The 13,607-nt window shown below is 36.6% G+C and overlaps 1 protein-coding gene across 1 annotated transcript in view; it reads left to right on the top strand.

Moving 5' to 3' along the window:
• TOPAZ1 (testis and ovary specific PAZ domain containing 1) overlaps positions 1–13,607 on the top strand; it is a 144,795-nt gene that overhangs the window by 114,344 nt on the left and 16,844 nt on the right. Inside the window, exons 7-12 of the mRNA XM_030444639.1 lie at positions 3,069–3,136; positions 4,269–4,399; positions 6,350–6,411; positions 8,685–8,797; positions 11,003–11,088; positions 11,834–11,971. Coding sequence (XP_030300499.1) covers positions 3,069–3,136; positions 4,269–4,399; positions 6,350–6,411; positions 8,685–8,797; positions 11,003–11,088; positions 11,834–11,971 — 598 coding nt within the window. The remainder of the gene's footprint in view (positions 1–3,068; positions 3,137–4,268; positions 4,400–6,349; positions 6,412–8,684; positions 8,798–11,002; positions 11,089–11,833; positions 11,972–13,607) is intronic.

The raw sequence follows: 13,607 nt of genomic DNA, 5'->3' as shown, positions 1-13,607 counted from the left end.
GTGGACTCTTCGTCCCTGGAGACATTTAAAAAGCGACTCGATATGGCACTCAGTGCCATAGTCTAGTGACTGTGGCAGTAGTTGATCAAGGGTTGGACTCGATGATCTCTGAGGTCCCTTCCAACCCAGCCTATTCTATGATTCTATGATTACTTCTTGTGTGCTGGTATTTTAGTCTGGCATTGGTACAGAACAGTAAGAACTTTTATTTTTGCTAGCAGCGAGTTATTTTGAAAGTATAGCTGTGTTGTTGAAAAGCTTTTTAAAATGTGTTGAGTGTTACTTACGTGTTTAACAGCATTTACATTTTAATTGTACAGGAAACACTGGTGCCTTAGCTTGTGTTCCAACCAAAAAAATCTGAGATCTAGTAACTGTCAAAATGACTGTCAAAATGACAGTTGCTAGAATGAAGTAATAATTATTCAAGTTTCATTGTGAAACCAAAGCCCTGAAACTGTGTGAAGGATGTACCAGGTTGACGAGTAACTGGCAAGTGTTCAGTGGCAACTGTTAGCCACTGCAGATGTGTAACTATTACTGTGCAGTGTCCTGGTTTGAGCTTTGAACTTAAAACACCAAGATGTGTTTAGCCAATGACACTTTTCATTTGTGAATGTTTGTGACCTTAAAAGCAGGAGGTTTTCTTTTAGTTCTGAAAATTCAAGGATATTAATTTTTGGCTTCCTGATTTCAGATAACGAGAGCACATGTCCTTCAAAAGTAGAACATACTGGATGCAACAGTCCAAAATTGAGAGGTCTGTTTTTTTTAAGTAAACTGACAAAGCACCCAGTAACCAAAGAGGCATGAAACCTTTCTAGACATGTTTCTGACTTCAAGTTTCTTAACTACCGTAGTGTAATGTGCATGTGCTCAGAGCTGATTTGTCTGAACAAGCAGATTTAAAGAAGGGCAACCAGATCCTGTCTCTTAATCCAGGAAAATTCAGAAAAAGCTCTGTATGTGTATGTCTTCAGGTGTGATTCTGTTAGCATGCTCTGACCTTCAGGGTAAGTAGGGCTCATTATTCCCCTGGTGATTTCATTTTAGGAAAAGAGAGTGCTGGTCACTTCCAGGCATTACTTGCAAGTCATCAGGAAAGGACTGGACCTGCAGCCCGAATTGGGCAGAAAGACTCAGTTTTTCATGCATACTTCTGTTTGCCATTTTCTGTTGCTTACCCTAGGTGACTCAGTGACAGTGCAGGTTTCTGAATCAAATCATCTGTGGTATTTCTGTAGCGGGAGGAGCCATACTTGCTCCTGAAGCTCGACGAGCTGCTGGTCTCTTCCAGGACTCCAGCCACCACACAGCGCTTCCAGGGTAGAAGTGTAGCAGGAGGAGCCTTTCTTGCTCCAGAGGCTCGATGAGCTGCTGGCCTCTCCATGCCTTGCACCAGAGTGAGCTGAGGTTTTCTCTGTGGGTGTGTGTTCCACCTTTATTGGCCCCCTGGCCTTGCTCATGCAAGGGGCCTGTCCTAATCAGGCACAGGTGGACTCACACCCACTCACTGGCAATTCGAGGCACCTGATTTATCTTATTTCTCTACATATTTCTTCCCTCTCATGAAGGGAATCTAGATGTTTAACTCACTAAGTGGCATCTGGTATGTCTTCTCATCCCAGCAGAAGTAGGAGGTTCAGTAGATACCTTTGAAAGTGCCTCAGAAGCTGCTCTTGCTCTTATGAGACTTCTGTGCTACTGTTCTGCTTTTTGAATGAAAAGCCTAAACTTGAATCCATTTCTCATATGCAGAATGGTAAACTGAATGCTGCACTTTGTGTAACTTGTGCTGTAAAGAGAAATCTATTTAAACTTGGTCATCATCAGCATGCAAGAGCATCTCACATTCAGACATGGTCTAGTCTGTCTCAATTTTTAGAGCTCTTAAAATGTGTTGGCTTCTGGTCTGTCAGCACTCCTGCATTTGTCAGCCTGGTGAGCAAATGCCAAGCACTGTAATAAATGTAGTTTGCTGTATGTGTGTTAGGCACCTTCTTTCCAAGGTCTTATTAATTGCTTCTTTTACTATTTCACACCATACAGTTAGCAGAATCTGGTAAAGATTTGGAAGAGGCTTTTGACCTGAACATGAACATTTCAGGTTTTTAACACTGCTAATTATTTTTAGTTTTAAGCACTGTTTATGAAGATGACATCTTTCTGGAACTGTCTACACTGCAATTTTACAGGGGAAAAAAAAAAGTTAGTTGTGGTGGGCAAAATCACTCAAACTTTGCATTGCACATATAATGTGGGCAAGGGAGGAAATAAAACTACAGATACCCTGCCTCTGATAAAAATCCTGTGTGTCTCTGCAAACTTGTAACTTGCCAAACTCTGCTTCTTAATATGTATTGTGTATATGCATAGGTACCTGTGTGTGAATGTTTGTATAGTTCCAAATTATGCATACTGGGGAACTTTCTCATTTCCACTAGGTTGCTCTAAATTTTCATTCTATTTTACTAGTGTCATTCACCAGGTAGGAGCTTCCAGAATCTAGGATTATGATGTTTTATACCCTCTCTACATAATATTGTAATAGTATTTTTACCTTCTGAGCTTTTCTAAGGAGAATTTTTTCCCCAACTTATCTTTATAATAGGTGAAGTAAGTATCTTTCTATGAGCAAATGTTGTTTGTTTTTTTTAATTATTCTTTGATACCATTTTTATGCAAATTGTGTTGAATATAAAATTGCTACAAATCACATTTTGTAGAAACTGATGAATTGGCTCATTAGCACAGTATTTCCATAATTTGCTGTACAGAGATTTATTTCCTTTCACAGTATTTCAAGCAAAGGTAAAGTGAGATGCTGAGATTTTGCTGACAGATTTTGGAATTTGAGATGTCTTGATTTAGCTTAACATTTTTAGGTGCCTATCTCTATGGATGGACATAAGAAAGCCAAAGGAGAGAGTTAAGAACAGTTTTCTAACTGTGTTGTAAGGATACTGTCCATAGGTGTTACTGAGAACATTAATTTTATGTAGTTGGTTAGATTAATTCTACTTTTGTGCAAGATGCAAATTTAAAAGTATATGTTTTGTCCAAAACAGACACATCACCATAGAGGAATCTGGAATGTTGAATGATACTGAAAATTCCTGTGATTGGGTGCTAAAAGGTAAGATTTGGAGATTTTTGAATGTTTAATCAAGAGGGAAAAGTACTTAAGAGCAGTTTGTTTCCTACTGTATATAAAATGGATGTATTTTGAAATGATACAAACATAATCTCTGTTGTATTTGTTGGTAGTACTGGGGGTTTGGGTTGTGTTGAGTTTTATTTTTTGATGTCTGTGCTACTTTAGACGAGGAGTTCTGTTAGTTGATGAGATGGTAGTGAGATGGTGAGTACTAGGATACTGCTTTGGTGTCTTGTGTTACGTACTGAGGTCATGACTGCTTGTCTCAGTAGCTTCACAGTCTAAGGAGGGCAACAAATACTGCAGTTTTAAGGTATTCTGGGTGACATCAACCCTCTTGATCTTTCAAGTGGAAGTCTTATATACATTGTCATCAGATATATCTTGATCTGGTGGCCAGGCCAGTGACTAAGATAAAAACCTGTCCAATAATAATTTGATTTTTTTTCTTCCTGTATCTAGACAGCACAGCACAGTTGAAATTCATTCATGTGATTCAGTGAAGCAGTGAATTGCTTTTCTAGGCAGTGCTCCTCTGTTGGACATAACCAGCAGCTTCAGAAAGCTGCAGTCAGATGTTCTCTTCATTTCCTGTGGCATCTGCAATAGGTGCTGAAATTTCCTGACGCTGAATTCTTACCAAGTTCACTGTACCACAGGAATTTGGAGTTTCTCAGAGCTATGTATATTTAGTTCAGGGCTGCATCATGTCATTGCAATTAGCTTGTCCCTTACTCCAGTGAAGACTGTCTTTATTTGCTTAGCAAATTAACATACGTATTTTTGGCTGTGTTTTAATAGCAAAGCTTAACTGAATTTATTTCTAAAATAGTGAATTCAATATTATATAAATAAGCCTGTGTTACTGTTCTACAGGGACTATTACAGACCATACAGCTTGGGTAGAATTTTAATTGCCATTTCAGTTCAATACTTCTTTGCAGTGGTTCATGCTTTAAAGGCAAAATAATTTTACATACAAATTTCACATTAGGAAGTCCAAGGAGTTCTTCAATGTCACTGGTATTAAGGCTTTGTAATATTTAGGAAATAAAAGCTTTGTTTTCTTGTAGCATGGGATGTACATAAAGTAATGTGTTTACATTTTCAGCTACAGATATTAAGACTCACAACTCCTCCAGGGGAAGCAGCCCTTTGGGAGGTGTTATTGGGGAGTTTCTTGGAGATACACAACTGAACGACCTAGATGAACTTCTGAAGAGTTATGACATGGATGAAAAGGTAGTGAGAAATCATCCTTTCTGTCACTGAAGAGCTAAAGAAATTATAGTCTGTGTAATTGGATAATTCTAATTACTAAATCTGTTTTATCAGCGACATTTTTTTTATTTCCTGTAGTAGAAAGAATATTAGTGTTTCACAGATTGCTGTGCTATTGACAACGCAAGTTCTGCTTGACAGAATATGTTTTTTTAACACGTTGCTAACAATTCCTCTTCAAATTTGGAATCCAACTAAATATTGTTACAGTAATTCCACATTATCAGTTCCTTGAAAACTGGTGTTCCAGCAAACACCTAAGGGTACTTAGGTGTGCATACAATGCCATTTTTGCATAACATTCCTAGTGTTAAAAGCTGGTGTTAAATGCTCCTCATCATACAGTCTAAAATGGATGGGGTGGTGTTGGAAAGCTGGGAGGCTGCACAGCCATCATGCATCCAAGGAGGACCATTCTAGGGCTCATTACTTGGACAGAAAGGCCATTACATTAAACATACTGACTTTCTGGAAGTTCACAGGGAACATTAAGCCATTTTCTTGCTCACTGACTTTATCTGACCTTTCTACTCTCTGTCCTCCTTCGTCTAGATAATAGGTCTAGGTCTTTTAATACTTGCAAGTTTCATATTATTTACTTTGATAATGGACTGGAATTTACATCTCACTACCACTTAAACATAGCTGCTGGGTAGCCTTTACTGTTTTCCACTACAAGAGTGGATAGTAATTTTATCTTGAGTAAGTTAAAGTGTAAAATTCACATGGCTAAAAAGTGATGAGTAATTGATAAGGTAATCAAACAGTAGGGAATAATTTTCCCTGGTTAAATCATTACTTAAAAGCAGAATGGAAACATGTTCTTCAGCAAATGGAACTGTGGCTGGTAACATCTGATTCATAAAGTGAACAGCAGCAGTTTGTTCCCTCACTTCCTAGGACAGGAGAGTCTGTCAGATACTACAAAGTACTTGTTGCAGTATTGCCAGGTCAGTCCCAGTTTGTGTGCTTCATAGTATTGTGGCTTTATAAAATCAATGCCCTGTTGTTTTTGCTTTTCTCTGTTGTGTCGGACAACAGTAAATATGTACAACTAATGCCACCCAAGCCTCAAACAAAGTTAATCTGCAAAATACCTGCTACAGTCTGAAATGTATTCCTGTATGTGGATAGAAGCTGTTCAGACCTGGGGAGGGAGTGGAATGGCAGAACACTTGTAGCAAATACACTAGTACTGTTTTGGGTGATTTGGGGATTTTGGTTTTTCTGAAGACTTTTCTAAATAATAATGTTGTGAGAAGGACAAAAACTAACCATAGAGAAAACTCTTAGCAGTATTTGTGGCACTCATAAAATGAGGTTTGCAAATCCAGTAAGAGCATATCCATCTCTTCCATTCTTTGGCTTCTGTAAATTGTGAAGTTTAAATTACTTCATGAATAATGGACAAAATAAAGCCAGCATTCTGTGACTTTGTTCTAGATCAGTCCTTTCAGGTTCTAACCCACAAATATGTTAGGTGCTTAATTTTTTCTTCTTATTTGTAGTGATTTTCTATTTCTGCACCATGGTGCACAGCTGAGCAAAAGCCTTGGATTTTTCCTCAATACATTACACTCGATGTAGTGTCGTTTGTGGGTTTCTACACATCTGTCAGGTGCAGTTAAAATTCGGCAGTGAGTCTTAAAATTGCTGGTGGGAGCAAAGAGAAGTGAAGATTATCTTGTCACCTTTTTCCCAATTAAAAATCACTGGTTTAGAGGTCACAGATTACAATAGCAGTGTGTCCATTTGAAAAGACAGTGTAAGATTAGCAATATTGGTCTCTACAGTCAAGACTATTATCACACCTATTAATGATCACTGACAGTTTTAAGTATGTAATGTAAAGTGTAACAGGGTTAGTAGTGATTTGCTGTATCTGAAAGTATATTTTAAATGTCTTCACAGTTCAGTTTTGCAGATGGAGTGCCTGATGTTGAACAGGAAAAAAAGGGTGGAGCTGAAAAAAGGTATGTGTACTGTGTCCTGATGTTCACCAGTTACTGTACAAGTGTGATGTTTTTACTGAAACACTAAGCATTTTAATTCAGTTTTTCTGTGTTACTGTGACTATGTGATAAAGAAAATAATTATGTTTAAATAATATGATTTCACTGTGCAAAGTACAAGACAGGTATATTCATAGCCTGACAGGACAGTAGAAATTACCTGGTCTTCTGGTAGGTGATGAGGTGTGTGTGTCTTCCTGCATGCCAGTGTCTCACCTTGGCATCTCAATGTGGGTATAGCATAAGATACACTTTCAGCCACAATAGTGCTTATCAGAACTTTAGAAATAAAAATCAACTAAACTTTTAGCTTTCTTTTCTGCCTTTTGGGACTTTCTAAACTGATGCAAGAATTGAAAGATTTAACTAAAATTTAGTCAGACAAATATTTGAACAGCACTAGAAAAAGGTGCTTGAAAACATGGAATGAGAAGTTAATCACAAGCTTTAATGTTGTGCTAGTTTCAAGCTGTTCTTGCAGTGTTAATTGTTTGTATGAATTATAGTGTCAGACTAAAACTTCCATTCTACATCAGCCCAAGAATTAAGCAGAATAAGTCTTTCTAGAAAAACTATATATAACTGATGGAATACTTAAGTAATGAGAAGAGAAATAACAGATATTTTAGTTATTTTCACAATCATAAAAAAAATCTTAACTGCCATAGAACAGGGTATTGCTTTTTTGCAGCACCAGTCACATTTCTGTGACATCTGAAGTATACCAGAAGCCTATTAAATGGAGAATATTACATAATTTCATTTATACACTAGAGAGTTTCAAGCTCCTCTTTCTGGTAAAATACCCAATTAAATTTATTTTAGTAGCATAAATAGTTATTTGTGCTGTAGAATAAGCTTGCACAAGTGATGCTGCATTACTTTGCTTCCTCAGTTGAAATGTAGCACTCTGCTATTAGAGAAGAGGCATTTATTCCTTCATTTGAAGTCAAAGCTATTTTCTGTCATTTTACTCAAAAATGTTACCATCACAAAGCTTTATCTAGAAGAAAACATAGTTACTGTACCTGGTGAGCAAACTCCAGTTCTAGTAATGCTTTTAAAAAAAGAAATTTGTTAGAGCTATATAGTTTACAGTGCCTGGGAAAAATGTGTAGTTTCATGTCTAGATTAAAAAGTGTGCTGAAATTATTACCCTCACAGAAATTTCCCAGAAGCTTACAATTCTGTTGTCAGATCTGAGGCTGTCATCCCAAGGGAGCATAAAAAAATTTGCATGGGTACTTGAAAATTCTAAGTCATTAGAGCTGCAGTTTATTTTTTCACTCCTGAGACCAGTACATTGGCTAGGATAAAAATACAGATTTTGAAGAATTTGGGTACATTAGTATTTATTCTTTTCTGCCAAAGCATTTGTATTTCAAACTATATTAAAAACAGTGTGCAACTTAGGAACGATTTCAATTACCCTAGCCATGAGAGGTATTAAATAGCTAGAATGGGCCTCTCATAGGGGATAGCAAGACTGTTTCTGTCTCCAAGCAGCAGGTGGGATGAAATGTTCTTTGTACTGAACTAGGATTCTTAGTTGAAAGTAAGAAGATCTCATGAAATGGTGCTATTTTTTTCTGTGGCTTTATATACAAATAAGAAAGAGAACACTAAGTACTTTGCTAGCAGTATTTGAATCTTATTTTGGAAACCATCACATTTTAATAGTTACCTAGAATGTACATATTTGGGAATAGTTAAGGGCAGAACACTCTGTATTGGAGTTCCCTTCGAAATCACATAAATCTGATGAGTAGAGACAGGTATTAGGAAAGAAAACAGCTGGCTCATCAAATGTCATTCAATGTTTTGTGGATTACATTGGCAGATACTACATAACAGGCTACTGAAAAACAGGTATTTCTTCAGAGTTGACAGAAGTCATCTCAGTCCTGCCTGTCAGCATGGTGAAAAAAAATTGAAGTGGTTTACAGGTGTCTTTTCTACTCATTTATTGAATTCCATGCACTTACACTTCAGGACAGAATAATCTCAAGAAAAATCATAATCATACTGGAACAGGCAATGGGAGTAATGAAAGTAAAGATGGTGTGACTGGTAGCTATTTAAAATTTGCAGCAGGCTTACAGATGTTGTGTAAATTGTGGAAAAATTGTGATTTTTTTTTTTTTATACATCTAATCACCATTTTAGATTTTTAGCATATGGGAGAAGCACCTGTTTAATTTGGTTAAACATTTTTTTGTTTTTATACTCGACAGTGACTATAAATACAAAGATCTTGTGAATTGTGAATTGCTGTCAGGATTGCCATTGCATGCCCCAAAAGTAAAAGGCCTCAATGAAGCTACAGTGATGAATCCCCAGAAAAATGGTATTGTATGCTGTGTTGGTAAACCCTGCAGAATTTGGTTTTGAATGTGTTTTATTTACCTATAAAATCTTAAGGAATTTCTTCAATACCTGAAAACTTTGTCTAGAATTTTTTAGTTTGCATACACAACCAAAAAATGTAATCACTCATGATAGGTTAGTGGGGTTTTTTGAGCTGGGTTCGTTTCTTTTAGCAGAATCCTATTTGGTGGGATCAGATAGCAATTATTCTATCTTGGTATTTATGGTTATCAGATACATATAAGTGCTTGCATCTTAGTATTTTGACACATTGTGTTTGAGCCAAGTCATTGGCAAATAACTTGGTTTTCTTTGTGATCAGAGAACATGATTGTGGGTTTTCTTGTTTGGTTGTTATCTGTTAATGAACCATGGCTAAGGGATTTTCCCACTTCGCCAATGGTCAGAACTTTCTTGTTCACACCAGCTCAGCTGTTTGTGAGGCAGTCACTTGACTGTATCAAGGAAACTATTTGGATTTAAAAAAACATTATCTCTTTTTGCCCTGCTATATGTCTCAGCTGGAATAGGTACCTCTTAGGTGTCAGCCACTGGAGAATTCTTCGTGTAACAGAACAGTAGTCAAAGCTTCATTCTTTTTTTCTCTGCAAGTAACTCTTGATATTTAGCCTTACATAAATGCTCAGTTTCACTTGGCATACAAGGCTGAGAAGATCAGGGATTACTTACAGATAGATAGTGTTTTCTGTTTCTTTTCAACAGCCATTTTGGAAATTAATGTTTTTAGAATTAGTCATTAATATAGAAGTTTATAAACATGGATTTCCTCATTTGAGATCCATGGCAGAGGTTCTTGCTTAGTTTCAAATTACACTGCCAGGCTGACCTCGTAGAACAATTTAACCATTATGTCAATGAACAATATTTTCTGGAAGACCAAGAAATGCTGTAAAAAACAACTGTAAAATATGTCTCTAAACTACAGGAGTTTGAAATTTCTCATGTCTTTGGCCTTCTGAAGAGTCCTAAACCTTCTTAAAATTATTTGAAATTGTTGAAAAAGCAAATGTTTCTGTTCTAGGAACAGGAGAGGGCAAAACAGTCTGGGTTTTTTTCCCCTCCAGAACTGTGCAGGCAGGACTAGCTATTTTACGTTGGTTCCTGGTCCCTTCCCCTTTAAATCTGACATGCAGTCGAGCAAATCCGAGCTGTGGGAATGGGAAATATCTGGTGGAAAGACTTGGGAGCTCAAGCTGTAAATGGCACTTTTCTGCAGCTAGAGGCTGATTGACCTTTCAGTATTTTTCCTGTCACTGAACTTATCCAGGCCTGGATCTACCAAGTTGCCCATCATCATCACTGGACAAAATTATGCACTTGTGACAGTATCTAACAGATATTTAATTGTTGTACATTATATTTCTCCTTCCTATCCCTTGATAGTCCTGTCTATTTAGAAAGACAGGCAGATTAAGAACTATGTACCTAGTGGAGGTCTCTGTTAGAGCATGCATCATTGCTCTGTGTTCTTCAGTAACTATAGTTTGTCAGAAAGGGATAGGCACCCTGCCTTTTGAATACCCACTTCTTTCAAGGGACCAGATGGACACCCTAAAAAGCAGAGCAGCCAAAAGCTTTTCTTTCTCTTTAGATACACTTGAAAATTTGAACTTTTATCTTCCATTAACATTATATACTTTTTTTCAGGGAAAAAAGTCTGTTATCAATAATAATTGAAGTTCTTAAACCAAATTTCTTGGTTAAGAAACCAGTGACTTAACACTGGTCTTAAGCTTTATGCTGCACTGCTTAAACATATGAAAGGTTTTGTTTCACTCCTGGAAAAATAGTTTCATTTTATGGTTAGGGATGTGGTAATACCAAGATTACTGATAAAGTGTTGGGTTTTTTTCCTTTTGAAATGAAAACTTCTGGATATTTTTATTCCTTTTCATATCTCTGTAAATTAGATTAGAAACCTTGGATAAAGTAGCAAAGTTTTAAATTTAAATGTGCTTAGTCTTGAAGTTTGTGTGAAGTCTCAGTTTTATAATTAACAAACTGTAACTTGAATTACTGGCTTTAGATTGTATAAATCACGTTTTCATTAATCATTGCTGTGACTTGAACTGGAAATATAAAGGAAAATAAGATAAATGAGAGTGGTTTCAGTATGACTCATTTTATTACATGATCCACTTACTGCCCTTATCCTAATTTATAGATTACAGGTTTTCAGGACAAAGTCCCTTACTGCCATTGCAAAACGATGGAGATTTTGAGCCATTGAGGACAGAAAAAAATGCTGTTGTGAGTTCTTAAAGCCTTAATGATTTCTGATCATCTGGCACTAATTTTGTTAGATATTCAGACAATTCTCTGTGTATCTAGTCAGAAATTATTAATATGTGTGTGTTTTTGTTTTCATGCCTCTGAAGATGTTATCACAGAGTAAATATGGTTTCTAAGAACAAAATCAAAGATGAGAGGACAGCTATTCACAGTGGAGCTTTGCTGATTCCTGTTTCCATCTTAAGCAAAACTAAATAATCCTTTTTGCTTTATAATTTTTAAGGACTGAAAAGCAGACAAGGTTTCACATGTTTTAAAACAGGCTGAATTATCCATTATGCTGGGCGTAATGGCTGAAAAAATGGCTGAAAAAGAGTACAGGAAATAGATGCCCCACAATTCTGAAACTGTTACCCAGAGATATGCAGGAGTTTGTCACCTTTCTTCCTCCTCTTTACTCATTGTCTCACTTAGCAGTTCTTGCATTCTGTCTGTGGTCTTCAAGACAGATTTTTTTGTGTGTGTGTTAGATACTATAATGGCATGACAAGGGATGGATCATGGTCTGCTTCAAAATGCTGCTGATACAGTGGAGAGTTTTGGGTTGTTTCAGAAGTTTAATTGTAGATTATATTAATTTTTTTCCTTTTGTTCATAATTTGTAGGTATTTTGAAATTTTCATTTAAAAAATAATGTTTGGTTTCAAAAAATACTGTATGTTGGTTTTATTTCATGTTTGGTTTTGGTTTTGTTGTATTTTAGGTTTCTCATTCAGTCCAGCAGATGCTTGAGATGATTGAATTGCCTCGTAAATATTGCAGATTATATTTCATGACTTTACGTGGGTGTGAAAGAGCAAAATGTTGGTTTTGGCATGTTCCTGAACAAGGGGATGAAAAGGTAAATATATTTGTTACAGAAAATAACAGATTTTAAGTGTGAACAGTTTTTAATTGCAAAGTGACATCTCCCTTGTTCATTTATATATGGAAAAAGAATAAATTTCAGAGATTGGTGGGTTAAAAAGGTTTAGAAATTTTTCCCCTTAGGGTCTTTTAAGGCTCTTCTTTTTAAAAAAAGGTAGAATTTTGAACTAGTAGATCAACAAAATAGCAAGAATTAGGCTGTACAAGTGTAATGTAGTAGAATTGTGAGGTTCTGATATCCCAGCCACTGGGAGACCCAAAAGCAAACCCAGACTTTGCGTGTATTCTTAGAGTCAAAAGCCATCTGTGGTATATTACTTTCTGAAGTTTTGTGTGTTTAAAGATGTTGTAATGTCCTTAAATGAAGCAACAATTGCCATAATATTTGCAAACAAAAATACTTGTCCAGTGGTGGGCAAAGGAGACATGTTTTCAAACCATGATGTTTTATAAGGACAGGCAGAGATAGGGAGAGGGGAAACGGTTTTAAACTGAGAGTAGATTTAAATTAGACAGACATTAGGAAGAAATTCCTCAATATGAGGGTGCTGAGACACTGGAAGAGGTTGTTCTGGAACTTGTGGATAACCCCTCCTTGGAAGTGTTGGAGGCCACGTTTGGTGCAACTTTGAACAACCTGATCTAGTGAGACATGTCCCTGCCTGTGGCAGAGGGGTTGGAACTATATGATGTTTATGGTCTCCTCCAACCCAAACCCTTCTATGATTCTATGAATTGTTCCTTTAAAAATGATAACAGGCCAAGCACCTCATGGTGGCACCAAAGTACAGAAATGGAAGATGGGTAAAGCAGCAACAAAGTCATCTAGTCAAATACAGGAGAAATAAATCTCTTCAGGACTGTTATGCATACTGGTAGTCCACTTGCTTAGTATTTTGTTTTCAGTGGTTATTGTTATGAGAATTTTTGAAGGAAATGCCTTTCCCCATAATTGAAATTTCTTTCTTTTATTAAGTAACATTTTGACTGGGATTTAGTACTCCTCATAGTTGTGATTAGTTAGTCACACAACACAACAGTGATTTAATTCTTAAAAACATCACATTTTGAAAATCAGCATGTTCTTAAGCACAGCAAGTTCTATAAGGTACCAGTTTTATTTTTTTTTAATTACCTTTAATTTCACTCAGTGAGAACTCTTTTTTTTAATTATTAAAATAAAGCCTAGAGAAAATAGGGTCTGAGGTGACCTTATACCACCTTTCCAATATCTGAAGGGGGCATACAAGAAAGGGGGGCTTTTTACATAGGTTTATAAGGGGAAATGGTTTAAATCTTGAAAAGGGGAGATTTAGGTTAGATGTTAGGAAAAAAAATCTTTAATTTTGAGGGTGGTGAGACACTGGAACAGGTTGCCCAAAGAAGTTGTGGCTGCCTCCTCCCTGGAAGTGTTCAGAGCCAGGTTGGATGGGGCCTTGAGCAACCTGCCCATGCAGGGGGGTTGGAACTGGATGATCTTTAAGGTCCCTTCCAACCCAAACCATTGTATGACTGTATAAAGCAAAGTAAAAAAATACTATTAAGACAGTTTTAAATATTCCCCAAAGTGTTTAAAGGGTGTGTAAAAGATCTGATGGTTCTTTAGAACA

Source organism: Calypte anna, chromosome 2, assembly GCF_003957555.1.
Source record: "Calypte anna isolate BGI_N300 chromosome 2, bCalAnn1_v1.p, whole genome shotgun sequence".
Classification (NCBI taxonomy): domain Eukaryota; kingdom Metazoa; phylum Chordata; class Aves; order Apodiformes; family Trochilidae; genus Calypte; species Calypte anna.
The sequence above is the reverse complement of the archived record's forward strand: the minus strand, read 5'-3'. Positions and strand labels throughout refer to the sequence as shown.